This window comes from Typopeltis vanoorti, chromosome 10 (genome assembly GCF_054136105.1).
Source record: "Typopeltis vanoorti isolate ZY-2024b chromosome 10, IOZ_Tvanoo_1.0, whole genome shotgun sequence".
NCBI lineage: Eukaryota > Metazoa > Arthropoda > Arachnida > Uropygi > Thelyphonidae > Typopeltis > Typopeltis vanoorti.
Window position 1 is genome coordinate 101282615 of NC_143558.1, and position 12632 is coordinate 101295246.

The 12632-nt window shown below is 37.1% G+C and overlaps 1 protein-coding gene across 1 annotated transcript in view; it reads left to right on the plus strand.

The window, feature by feature from the left end:
- Positions 1–12632, plus strand: part of Naa20A (N-alpha-acetyltransferase 20 A) — a 115190-nt gene that overhangs the window by 64131 nt on the left and 38427 nt on the right. The window contains exon 4 of the mRNA XM_090399172.1: positions 7703–7832. Coding sequence (XP_090255298.1) covers positions 7703–7832 — 130 coding nt within the window. The remainder of the gene's footprint in view (positions 1–7702; positions 7833–12632) is intronic.

The following is a 12632-nucleotide window of genomic DNA, read 5'->3' on the forward strand; positions in this document are numbered from 1 at the left end:
GGTTAGCAATGGCTCTTAGTTTAATGATTTTGGAGGAGAGTTGTGGAATAATAGTGGCCAATTCAGCAATTCATTATGCCTATAGGATGAACGAGTAAAACATGCCGTCTCGGGCTTTGCCCGGATAAACAAGGCCCGCTATACCAATCGAGCGATCGGGGCTGGATCGAAAAGTGGGATACCGAAAAGAAACTGAAACTAACAGAACTGTTATCAGTTAGGAACGTGGAATGTGTGGACACTCTGGATGTCAGGAAAATTAGAACTACTTTGTGAGGAAATGAAGAGATATCGGTGGGATATACTATGATTGGCAGAGATGCTCAGCTGAGGATATTGACTTATTCTACAAAGATCTGACAGAGACAATAGAAACAATACCAATGCAAGATGTGCTAATTATTGAAGGAGATTGGAATGCCAAAGTTGGAATAGATAATGATGGTTGGGTAAGAGTCATGGGAAAATATGGTTTCAGAGAAAGAAATGAACGAGGTGAAAAATTGTTAGAATTTGCTATGGACCACTAGATGATCTGTAACACAAGATTCCAACAAAAGGAGTGTAGAAAATGAACATGGCGATCAAATGATGGGAAAACCAATAACATGATTGATATGATTAAAAGAAGATGGATAACATCAGTACAGCAATGTCGAACTTTTCAAGGAGCGGATATAGACTTGGACCATAGTTTAGTGATTGCAAACATCAAGTTGAAATTAAAAAAGAAATATAAACCCCAACATCAGAATAGAAGAGATACAGCACGAATAAGTGAAGCAGAAACAGTGTTAGAAGAGAAACTTGAAAGTGTGGAGAAAGAAAAAAACTCGAATTTTAGAGTGAAAAGTGTAATGAAGGTGATAGAAGATGCAGTTGAAGAAACAGTACCAGAAGAAGAGAAGATCAAGAAGAAATGGATTACACAAGAAACACTGAAGTTAGTACAGGAGAAAAGAATGTTGAAGATAAGAAGGGATACATCAGATCAAATAGAAGAGCAATATAGAAGAAAGTATAATGAGGTGAAAAAAGCAGTCAGAATGGATAAGATGAAATGGTTAGAAGCTCAATGCAACAATATAGAACAATACTATGGGGAGCATAAAACAAGGTAGGTATACAAAATGATTAGAAACATTAATAGAAAGTGGCAACCAAAACAGACCACACTTAAAGATGAAAAAGGCAAAGTATTGATGAATAAAGAAAAAATTGTACAGCAGTGGACAAGATACTGTAGTGAGTTATATGAAGAAAAACTAGATTCAGATAGTGTTGGGAAACTGACCTAGAGAATTGAAGTAGATATCACCACCAGGTAATGAGCATGATATGGACATTTTAAGAGGAGAGGTAGAAAAAGCAATAGGACGGCTAAAACACAACAAGAGTCCTGGTAACGATAACATTACTGGAGAAATGATTAAATATAGTAGTGAAAGTATGGTTGCAGAAATGCACCAACTATGTAATATGGTATGGAAAGAAGGGGAAAATGCCAGAGAAGTTGGTGATGTCAATATCAGTGACATTATACAAGAAAGGAAATAAGCTAGAATGTAAAAATTATAGAACAATTGCCTTGACAAGTCTCACCTTGGTAAAGTGATGATGATCATATTGACAGAAAGATTGAGAACACAATTGGAAGCATACCTTGCAGACGAGCAAGCCGGATTTAGGCAGGATAGAACTAATTCAACAGATTTTGACAATGAGGTTAATAACAGAGCAAGCTAGGAGAAAAAATAAAAACATATATACTTGCTTTGTTGATTTTCACAAAGCATTTGACAGTATTGACCAGAAAGTGACATTAGCAGTTCTGGAATCCTATGGAATTGATTAAAAAAACTACCGTATATTATCGCGTATAATGCGAAAAATTTATGGTAAAAAATACTGCTTAAAGTTAGGGTTTCGCATTATATGCATATCCTAAAAAATGTAACATCTTATTAGACTTGCACACACAATATGTATATCCTACCTAATATCCATGCAACCAAATCTACTTGACCCCCTTGCATTCGGTGACCGAGCGTGCATCGTATCTGCGCATAAAGCTACTTACATTACTTTACATTACATTAGATACGATTTGCACTCAGTCGCCGAATGATAGAGCACAATTAGGTATATCGGTTTAACCAGAGTTCATTTTAAATATTATTTGTTAAAAACCTAGCCTGAAAATGAGCCAACAGAAAACATAAACGTTCATCTTTTGAAGCAGGATTTAAATTGCGTGTCATGCAGTTTGCAGAAGAACATAATAACATTGTTGCTATGAGAGAATTTGGTGTGGCAGAGAGTAATATTAGACTTTGGCGTAAGCAAAAAGACAGTCTTGAAAAAATCCCCAAAACGAAACGTGCCCATCGTGGAGATGCAGCATCCATTCCAGAACTCGAAGAAGAGCTAAATGAATGGATTTTGATGCAACGACAAGTTGGCATTATAGTAACAAGAAATGCAATTCGTTTTCAAGCTCTACAACTCAAGAATGGTAAATTCAAGGACACACCAGGTATTTCATCTTTTCTTGCTTTGCCTGGGTGGTGCAACAGATTTATGGAATGCAAAGCATTAATATTACGATACCAAACAAAAATTGCGCAGAAGTTACCAAAGCAGCTTGAAGAAAAAGTTCAGTCCTTTCTTAAATTTATCATAAAATTACGGAAGTGTCACGGATATGAACTTTCCCAAATTGACAATATGGATGAGACGCTCATGTACTTTGATATGCTTGGGAATCGAATGGTAAACTCAGTTGGTGAAAAGGGTGTCTTCATAAAAACAACGGGACATGAAAAAACACATTTTACCATTGTTCTAGCATGCATGGCAGATGGAACCAAATTAAAGCCGACAGTGATATTTAAAAGGAAGAAAATTCCGAAGCGCATGAAATTTCCATCAGGTGCGATTGTTCGCGCCAATCAGAAAGATTGGATGGATGAAGAAGGTGTACAATTGTGGCTAGATCAAGTATGTAACATGCGTCCAGGTAGCTTGTTATGTCAACAAAGCATGCTAGTCTGGGATATGTCCCGGGCGCATTTAATGGAGGCAAGCAAAGAGAAAGCACGTGAGCTACGTACACACCTAGCAGTCATACCGGGTGGTCTAACTTCCGTTTTGCAGCCACTTGATGTCAGCTTGAATAAGCCGTTTAAAGATCACTTATGTGAAAAATGGAGAGAATGGATGTCATCTGGTTTGGTGAAGATGACAAAGGGTGGGAATTTTCAGAAGCCTGAGATCACCCTAGTCACCAGCTGGGTTAAAGAAACATGGGATTCAATACCATCTGAAATGATTCGATGCTCATTTCTTAAATGTGGAATAAGTAATTCAATGGATGGATCCGAAAATGACGTCATATACGAAAGCGAGGATATCGCACGACAAAATGGAGAGCATGAAGACGATGACAACTGCTACACTGATGATGCAGATGAATTTATAAATGAAATGTTTGATGACTCAAAAGATGAAGAATTTAAAGGATTTTGACATTTTGTTTTAAAATAAATATTTCTTTCGTTAATTTGTATTGTATTATTTATAATGTTATGGAACAAGATTAACAGATCGCATTATATGTGGACATGGCATTTTAGGGCAAGTTTTCAAACAAAGTTTCTAGTTCGCATTATACACGATAATATACGGCAATAGCTATATTAAAAGATGTTTATCAGAATGCAGTTGCAGCAGTTAGAATAGGTGATGATTTGGAGAAATGGTTTCAAGCAAGCAGAGGTACTAGACAGGGGAGGGGGGGTTTACCCAATATCACCAAGCATTTTCATCGCACATTTAGAAAGAGCAATGGACAAACTGAAGGAAGATGCCAAAGGAATATTTGTACACGGAATGAGAATTAACAATCTGAGATTTGCAGTTGACATTGTTATTATTGAAGAAGACGAAAGAGAACTACAAAAAACACTGAAACTGTTAAATGAGGAAGGGAAGAGATTTGGACTTGTTATGAACTTGGAAAAAACAAAGACAATAGTATTTGGTAAGAAGAACATGAAACAAAAGATACAAATGGATGGAACTGATATAGAAAATGTAGAACAAATCACATATTTGGGAAGTAAACTGACTTATGACTTGGACTGTAAAAAAAGAAATAAAGATCAGGATTGCAAAGGGAAGAACAAATCTGAAGGCCATGGATAACATCTGGAAAAGCAAAGTGATCAGCCTGCAAACAAAACCAAGAGTACTGGAAACATGCATCTTCAGCAGTGTACTGTCTGGATCTGAAACGTGGGTAATAAATAAGGAATTAAGAAAAAGAAATTTGGCATTTGAAAGAACTTGTTACAGGAAGATTCTAAGAATAGGATGAGTACAGAAAATCACCAATGAAGAGCTCTATCAGAAGATACAACCAAAAGGGAATCTAATGCAGAAGATTATAAAACAGAAGCTGCAGAATGAGTGAGGACACATCTGTAGAATGAGTGAGGACTGGAAGATAAAGACATTTATGTTTGGTATTTTGGATGGTTTAAACAGAAGAGGTAGACCAAACAGAGAATGGATAGATGATATAAAAGACTGGTGTGGAATGGGTGTACAAAAAGTGCGACACTCTGCACTGGACAAAAAGGTGGAAGAAGATAGTGAAGCAGGCATTGGACATCAATGGGCAGTGAGTCCATGGTTCGTGATGATGATGATGAATTCAGCAGGGCACTGTCCATAAAAGTATCTGTAGAAGAAGCACAAACTGAACATCCGTGAGAGAAGTATTGAAGTGGGTATGTGAGAGAGAGGGGGGGTGTCTTTAATTACCTGGAATGCCCTCTTCTGGAGAGAATTGAGCCATCATAGAGAGGATTTTGGTGCAACACTCCATAACTTTGTATTAGAGTTAGCAGGTGTGAAGTAGTGGCTTCTGCAAAAAAATGTACACCAAGCTTTTTGGTTGCTGCAGAAGCTATAGTTGAAATGTGGTTGTACCAGGAAAGATCTGAGGTGAAGGTCATTCCAAGAAGAGAAATCTGATTGTTCTTGGATATCACAGTATTACTGAAGGTAAGGGGGAGACATGAGAGCTCTTTCTTTCAAGAGATCAGACCGGACTGTGTTTACAAGGTTGTCCTTGCCTTGCTGAGATATAGCTAGGAGATTTGAGTTTAGGTCGTTGGTCATGGTAGATCTTGAGGATTCTAATACTTGAGCAATGTAAGGTTTGTCAAATGAAAAGGGGGAATGGAGTGTACTGTCATCAGCAAAGCTATGGATAGGATTGGAAGTCTGAGAGAGCAGGTCATTTATATACAAAAGCTAGAGAGTGGATAAAAAAAACAACCCTGCTGTACTCCTACATTGGTGGGAAAATCTGAGGAGAGTCAACCATCCATTATGTTCAGTTGCAGCAAGTGATCAGTGAGAAAATCAGCAATCCAGTTACAGTATGAGGAGGGCAGACCATAGGATGGCAGTTTGCTAAGTAGGTCCCCGTGCCAAACCCGATTTGAAATGTTGAGGGCAACCATGTCAGTTCTCCAAATTTTTCCATGGCCTCAGTCCAGAGGTGAGTAGTGTAAGCAAGATCAGCTGTAGGTTGTGAGTGGTGGAATCCATACTGCTGGTCGCTGATTAGTTGGTGTAACTCTAGGTGGTTCAAGAGTTGGTTGTTAATGAACTTCTCCATAGGTTTAGAGAGAATAGAAGCGAGAGCAATTTGACGGTAGTTCATTGGTTGACTTTTATCACCTTTGGAATGGGTTGGATGTGGACCTGTTTCCATGTTGTTGGGTAGATGCTAGTTGAATAGGCTAGATTGAAGAGCTGATACAGGATAGGTGTTAGTTCTGGGGCACAGTTTTTTGGCACAAATAGGTGGGATGCCATCAGTACCAAATACCTTGTTTGTGTCCAGGTTATTTAAGATTCTTTGGATTTCTTTTTGTCTGAAGACTATGGGTGACATGCAGGGAGCCACTTTTGGTGGAGTGGAGAGAACTCTGCCCCAGTCTTCAGTGCCAGATGATACACACAAGAAAAAAAGTGATGCTAGTAAGTTGGCCTTGTTTTTAGGTGAGGTAACTATAGTACCATCCAGATGTGGGAGTGGAGGAAACTGCATGGGCAGAAGTTGCACTCAATGGCTTTGGCAAGAGGCAAGGAGTGACTGCTATTTGAGCAGGAGAAGAGTTTGCAACATTTGTCCCTTTTAAAGTCTGACTCGGACTTCGTGGTGATTCTTTTATAACTTGTGAGCTGTAGAGTGCGCAGCTGGAGATTTGGTCTTGACCCATTCGTGGTAAACAGAGGTTTTTTCTTTTACAGTATTGGTACACTTTTTTAAGAACCAAGGCTTGGTTGGTGGCTGAGAGTTTGGAGTGGATTGAGGGATGAAAGTCTTCATTTCTGTAAGGATGATTTCTGTTATTTGGTCTGAGCAGATGTTTGGATCAAAAGAGCTGAAGCAGTAGACCATGGAAAGGAGGAATAGAAATCATGGAGGTCCTCCCAGTTGGCACCTTTGTACTGCAAAAGGGCATGAGACTGTGAACTGGTGGATGAAGGTAGTTCAGTTGCAAAAGAGACTTGTATGAGGTTGTGATCCAAGTTATCAAGAGGAGAACTAACAACCCCAGTATACTAGGAAGGGGAGCTTGTTAAGAAGAAGTCAAGTGTGTTGGCAGTGTTTCACTAATCAAACAGGCAGGGATGCTGAGGTGTTTGCCGATGGCAAACACCTCAGCATCCCTGCCTGCTTGATTGGTGAAACTGGAGAAGGGTAGCCAATGTGAGTTGTGGACATGGTCTTCAAGAAGGATGACCTCACTATTCGGGTATTACAACTGCAGAAAATTGAAAGCAGTTTTGATATAGTTTTAGAATTGGAAGTCACCAGTGTAGGGTAAGGAAATAAAGCTTCTATATTTGACTCAAGGATCATATGTGTAGTTTTTGTGCAGGGGAGGAATTGTTTAAAAGATTTTTGAAGAACCATTTTGGAAATGGTTGGAAAGGAATGTTGAGTTCATTTTTCATGTCGTCTTTAACAATGCATAAACTTCTGTTTTAAAGGTTAACATCTTGAAGACTGTTAGTTATAGCATAATATCTAGTTTATTATTCAAGTATCCGAATGAAATCATCGAAGTTATTAGTCCTCTCTCAAAATTGCAAAAACTGATATAACAAACTTACTTGCCATAAGTACTGAAAAGTCCCAAGCAAAGCTCCATGGATACAATGCTGTATTAAAAAAATTGATTATAGCATTATCCATTATTGCAACAAACTATTGCTGTAGTCTTGATGAGTTGGTTATAGTTAGAGTTGACTATATTGCTCATTGGACCTCCCTTTAAATATGGTTTTAGAGCAAAAAAAAAAATCAGCCCTGTTCTCCAGTTATGTGTTTATGAATGTGTCATTAACTGTATACCAAAAACTAGCTCATTTTGTAATGAGCTAGTTTTTGGTATATAGAAAATTATAAAGATTTTCGACACCTATCAGGTATTCATTTAGCAGTGGGCATTTTTATATATGATAGCTACGCAATTCTGCATAACAGTAGATTTAGCTAAATGGAGATTTTAGTTAAGGTAATGTGTTATCCCAGTTCAAAGCTAGAAGATTACTTTATTTTAAAAAAACACCAACATAGTATCTCCTAATTAAAAACATCTGCTTGTTTTTGTAGTTATGGGTAAGGCAGAGGGTCATGGTGATAACTGGCATGGTCATGTAACTGCCTTAACTGTTGCTCCAGATTATAGACGTCTCGGATTAGCTGCAACTTTGATGGCAGGATTGGAAGAGATATCTGAAAAGTAAGTCTAAAATAGAAGATACTGGATAATTATTTAAATACTGTGATAAATATTTTATGATAATTTATTATAATAAATGCCTCCATTGGCCATAGCTGACAGCAGTGAGTTCCTTTAGTTGCATAGAACTGAGTTTACTCTTATCTAGGGCAGTTGTCTCCAAACTTTTTTGATTGCATACCCCCAAGACAGAAAAAATAAATAGTGCATACCCCCAATTGATTGAGCAAAACTTTATTGTAATAAGTATTATAAAGAGGAAATATACCTTGTATCATCATATAATAATTAAAACCGCTAGATAATTTTACACATAATTTTTATTATTAACAGCTTACAAACATATTTATTACAATATTTAATGTGAACAATGGCCTTGCATTTCTTTCATAATTTCTTGAAATTTTGGTTTGATGGCTTCTGGTACTGCGATACGAAGGTCTGGTTCCAAGTTTAATTTATTTCGATATTTGTTTTTAATACCTGTCATTTCAGAAAATGATACCTCACATAAATAAGTAGAACCAAACGGTAGGAGTGCATCATTTTCTGTTTACTAAATTGCTATACTCGGACTTTAGTTCCACCTACCAATTGTGAAGAGATTTCTGTTGAAATTCGTTTTTCAAAGTTGTGTTGTATCTAATGTCAATTAATTGCTCTTGAAAAATAATCGGAAGGGGGTTAATTTTTACATTTTCTGCAAATGGGTATAAAATCCATTGAAATTCTTCAATGGATTTTACCCAGACCGGTTTCGACCTTTATTGAGGTCTCTGGGTAGTGGCCCTTCCATTAATGCATAGCATTATACATGTCCGATTTCAGTATACAGACTGGTTTCGACCTTTATTGAGATCTCTGGGTAGTGGCCCGTCCCTTAATGCATAGCATTATACATGTCCGCAAGGAGATACGTTTTGCATTATGGAAGATACTAAGGCAAGTGATGAGAACCTATACCACCTTTACTACGAGTTGCCCCAGTCCTGGAAGTACTTCAGGTGCAAACTTTGTTTGCTAACACTTGGATAAAGGATAAAACCCAATATACAATTAGTACACCTTTCTCATAGATATTCTGTTTCCTTATGTCACATCTGTAAATATTTTTGTTGGTGCTGCTCCATTGAACTGGTAACTGTCATAGCATGTAAAAACATCAGAGTTGCTGGCAACATCCATATGTTTGCCAAGTGGTTAACATATCCACTCTTCAATCAACATGGGTTGCAGGTTCAATCTTGTTGTGGCTGTGAATATTTGCCAAATTTGTTACAGCTGTTATTCAATTTAGTTAGAGAATTCTGTAGACTTGCACTAACATGGTGTTGAGGAGAACAACCATCAACTGCATAAAGCAAAGAGAATTTTGACATCTCCAGTTCTAATATCAGGCTTAATGCCATTTTTTTTTTAATGTGATCCATATAGATGATGAATAAGAGTGAAGATAATGGGCATATTTATCCTATCCCTGATTTTACATCAAACCATCTTCCTCTATATCCTTCAATTCTAACTACTGACTGACAACTTAAATATAGACTATGTATTGCTCTGTATAATGTTCCATTCACCACACATAATTCAAGTGTTTTGAAAAGCTTTACTCTGGGCACCATAAGAGATCTTTGACATATTCCCATGATTTCTCAACTATTTGTCTTAAAGTGAAAATCTGATCTTGAACTTGAACCCAGCTTATTCTTCAAGTTTCTCTTCCACAATCTTTCTCAACCTCTTTTCATGTATACTTGCATAAATCTTACCCTGAAACCTTTACTAGAGAAATTCCTCTGTAATTCTCAGATTGAGCTTTATTCCCTTTTTTATAGATGGGTGCTATGAAGCTGTACTCCAATCATTGGGAATTCGACCTTTTGACCAATCCTCCTGAATTATGCCGTGCAGCCACTGCACAACTTTTATACCTGAATATTTAAGCATTGAATATCATCTACTCCAGCTGCCTTTCTGCATTTCAAGTTTTTGATGACTTTTCTACCTTGTATTCATATGTACTCCTCTTTGCATTCCTCTTGAAAATTTTGTAGTACAGTTTTATCATTGCTTGGTTCATTTAACAGTCTTTCAAAGTAATTACTCTAGACATATAGGTTATCCTTATCTTCAGTTTTCATGTCACTTTTATCAATTTTGATTCCTTTTACAGTACTCTTTTATAGTACCTTCATTTCTAAGCTTCTTCAATAGTCTCCAGAACAGTTTGCTGCCTTCCTGATATTTATTTTCCATATTCTTACCAAAGTCTTCCCATGACTTTTGTTTATCTTCTTTTACACATAGCTTAGCTCTTTTACATTTTTCTCTGTATTCTTTTAGGACATCTGCTGACTTATTTGCTAGGAACATTTGATATGCTTTCCTCCTCTTCTTCTTTTCCAGAACTGCTTCTTTAACTTCTTGTGTCCACCATGGTAGGTAGGTAGGTAGGTAGGTATTCTTATGGCAGAGTTCAAGTATAGTTCAAAGGCCAAGTTTGAAAGTCATTCTAGAGCCTCCTTTTACACATCATGTATCTCCTGGGATGCTGTGGAAAGCGCGAACGGGATAGTCACTGGTGATGTTTGATAGTCTATAACATATGGCTGCAGTCACAGTGAGGGCTATTTACCATATTCCATTTATGTAGGAGGCAGCCACAACTGTCCTGGTTCATCCTGATTCTGTTGATAGTTGTCCATAGTCTTCTAGGAAGGATGAAGCCGGGCTGATGGCCGCAGGGGTCTTTCACAAGAGAGCCATTTGTTGGCAGATTCATAGTCCATTGTTGGTTCCACATGTTGTGAGTTGAAGGTGCTGGGCCAGATAAGGCTCTGGTAATGTCCCAAAATGGGTACCTTGACTTCAGCCAGGTTCTAGGGGGAATTATGAAGGGGTTGAGTAGAGAGGTAGTAGGGATTTGTGATTTTCTTCAGTTTTTATTAGCTTAAAATGGGACTAGAAACCATGAGGGATGGTTGCTTTGGTTGCTGTTTTTGCCAATTTGACAACTCCACCATGGTGTTCTTATTTTTTTATCCTTGCAGACCACTTCATCACATACCTCCCCAGCTGAATCAATGTCTTCTTCAGAGTTTGCCAGTTCAGTACACTCTTGTATCCTGAACCAGCATAAAGATATCACTAACAACAATGACATAGTCAATTGGGCTTTGCTTATTTCTTGTGTCTTCTCTCCATGTGAACTTGTGCATATTTTTATGTTGAAACATGGTGTGTAATGACTAGTATGTGTCATGAGCAGAAGTCCAGTAAATATTTACAATTATTATTAGTTTTTTTTTTTTCCTTTTCTCCAATTTTTTCCAAAATGTTCCTATATACCTGGTGGGATTCATTTCCTACTCTGCTGTTCATATCTCCAACAAGGACCACTTTGTCAGCTGTCTGTTCTAATTGCTCAAAAAATCACTCCACATTTTCCTTAGAAGAACCTTCTGTGGGACCATTAGGCACAAATAAGTTTCATTGTTCATTTTGCCATTTAAGTTTGCCCCATATAACTACTTGAAACTGCCTTTCACTAAAGGAGTTTATTTTCATGTTTGGTGTTGAATGCTATTACTACTCCTTCCTTTCCTTGATCATTATTGTCTGAAAATAACATCCTATACTTATTATTTAGTAAGATTCCACCTGCTTTTGTCTTCTTTCTCTCAGTAATGCCCATTATATATGTCCACATGGTACTTTCTTTTTTGATGGTTCCTGTCTTCAATTCTTCTGATGTTGGATTTATTCTTCTTCTGTATGTTGAATTAGAGCTTAATCTAGTAGCTAAATTTTCACTGTTCAATCTGGTTCCGTGAAGAAAATAGCTGGAGGGGGGGAGCTTGTTTAACCAGGTGATGCCCTAGATGGCATGAATTCTCATCATGCTATATTATCATGCTACTTCTTCCTTTAAACCAATACAGATTACAATTTGGTTGACAAAGTTCCAAATTGCCAGTATAGTCATTTGTTCAGTACCCAGTAGACATCTACTAATGGGTGCACCACAGAAAGGTGAGGATTGGACATTAGGTCAGAAGCCCCAGCCAATTCTCCGTATTCGTGAAAGGCAATGTGGATATCTCCTCCTAGTTATTTGGCTTTGATCCTTAAGCAATCCTGTATGAACCATTCTATTGCTTACTCAATATGAAAGTAGTTACAACTAATTTTGATGTATTCTGAAGTGATAATGGTAATCAGTAAAAATAAATAAGAGATTATATACACCCAAGCCTCTTTTTATGCGAATTTTTTTTACGCAAATTGGGATATCAAAAATATATTTTTTACATGATTTTTAATCACTTTTACGCGCCCAACCTAAAGTCTAAGTTAGGAAAAAATCCGTAATTCAAGAAAATTCTGAGAATTTTGTAGAATTGCATTTTCGTTTCAATTAAGAAAATTCTAAATTCTTACGAATTTCATTTATTGGGAATTCCCCGAATTACATAACTGACTGCGCATAAAAAAGCAGTTCTTAGCGGTTTGAATTCGATGTTTGAGTAAACAACACAGTTACCACATTTTTTGCACTTGCATTTTTTAAGTGAAATCAAAATAAAAATCGCGTTATAAAATTAATAATTTTGCCAAGAAATAATAAATGGTAAGCTATATGTAATTTTCAAACTTTCATATCTTTCTTTAACTGAAGATTTTAATCCAGCCCTCACATGATGTTGCCGATTATCAAAAAAAAAGGAAAGCCGTTTCCTTGGATATAAAAATTCAAATTTTAGATCCTCTGCAAACTGGGGAAGGTGCGACCGCTGT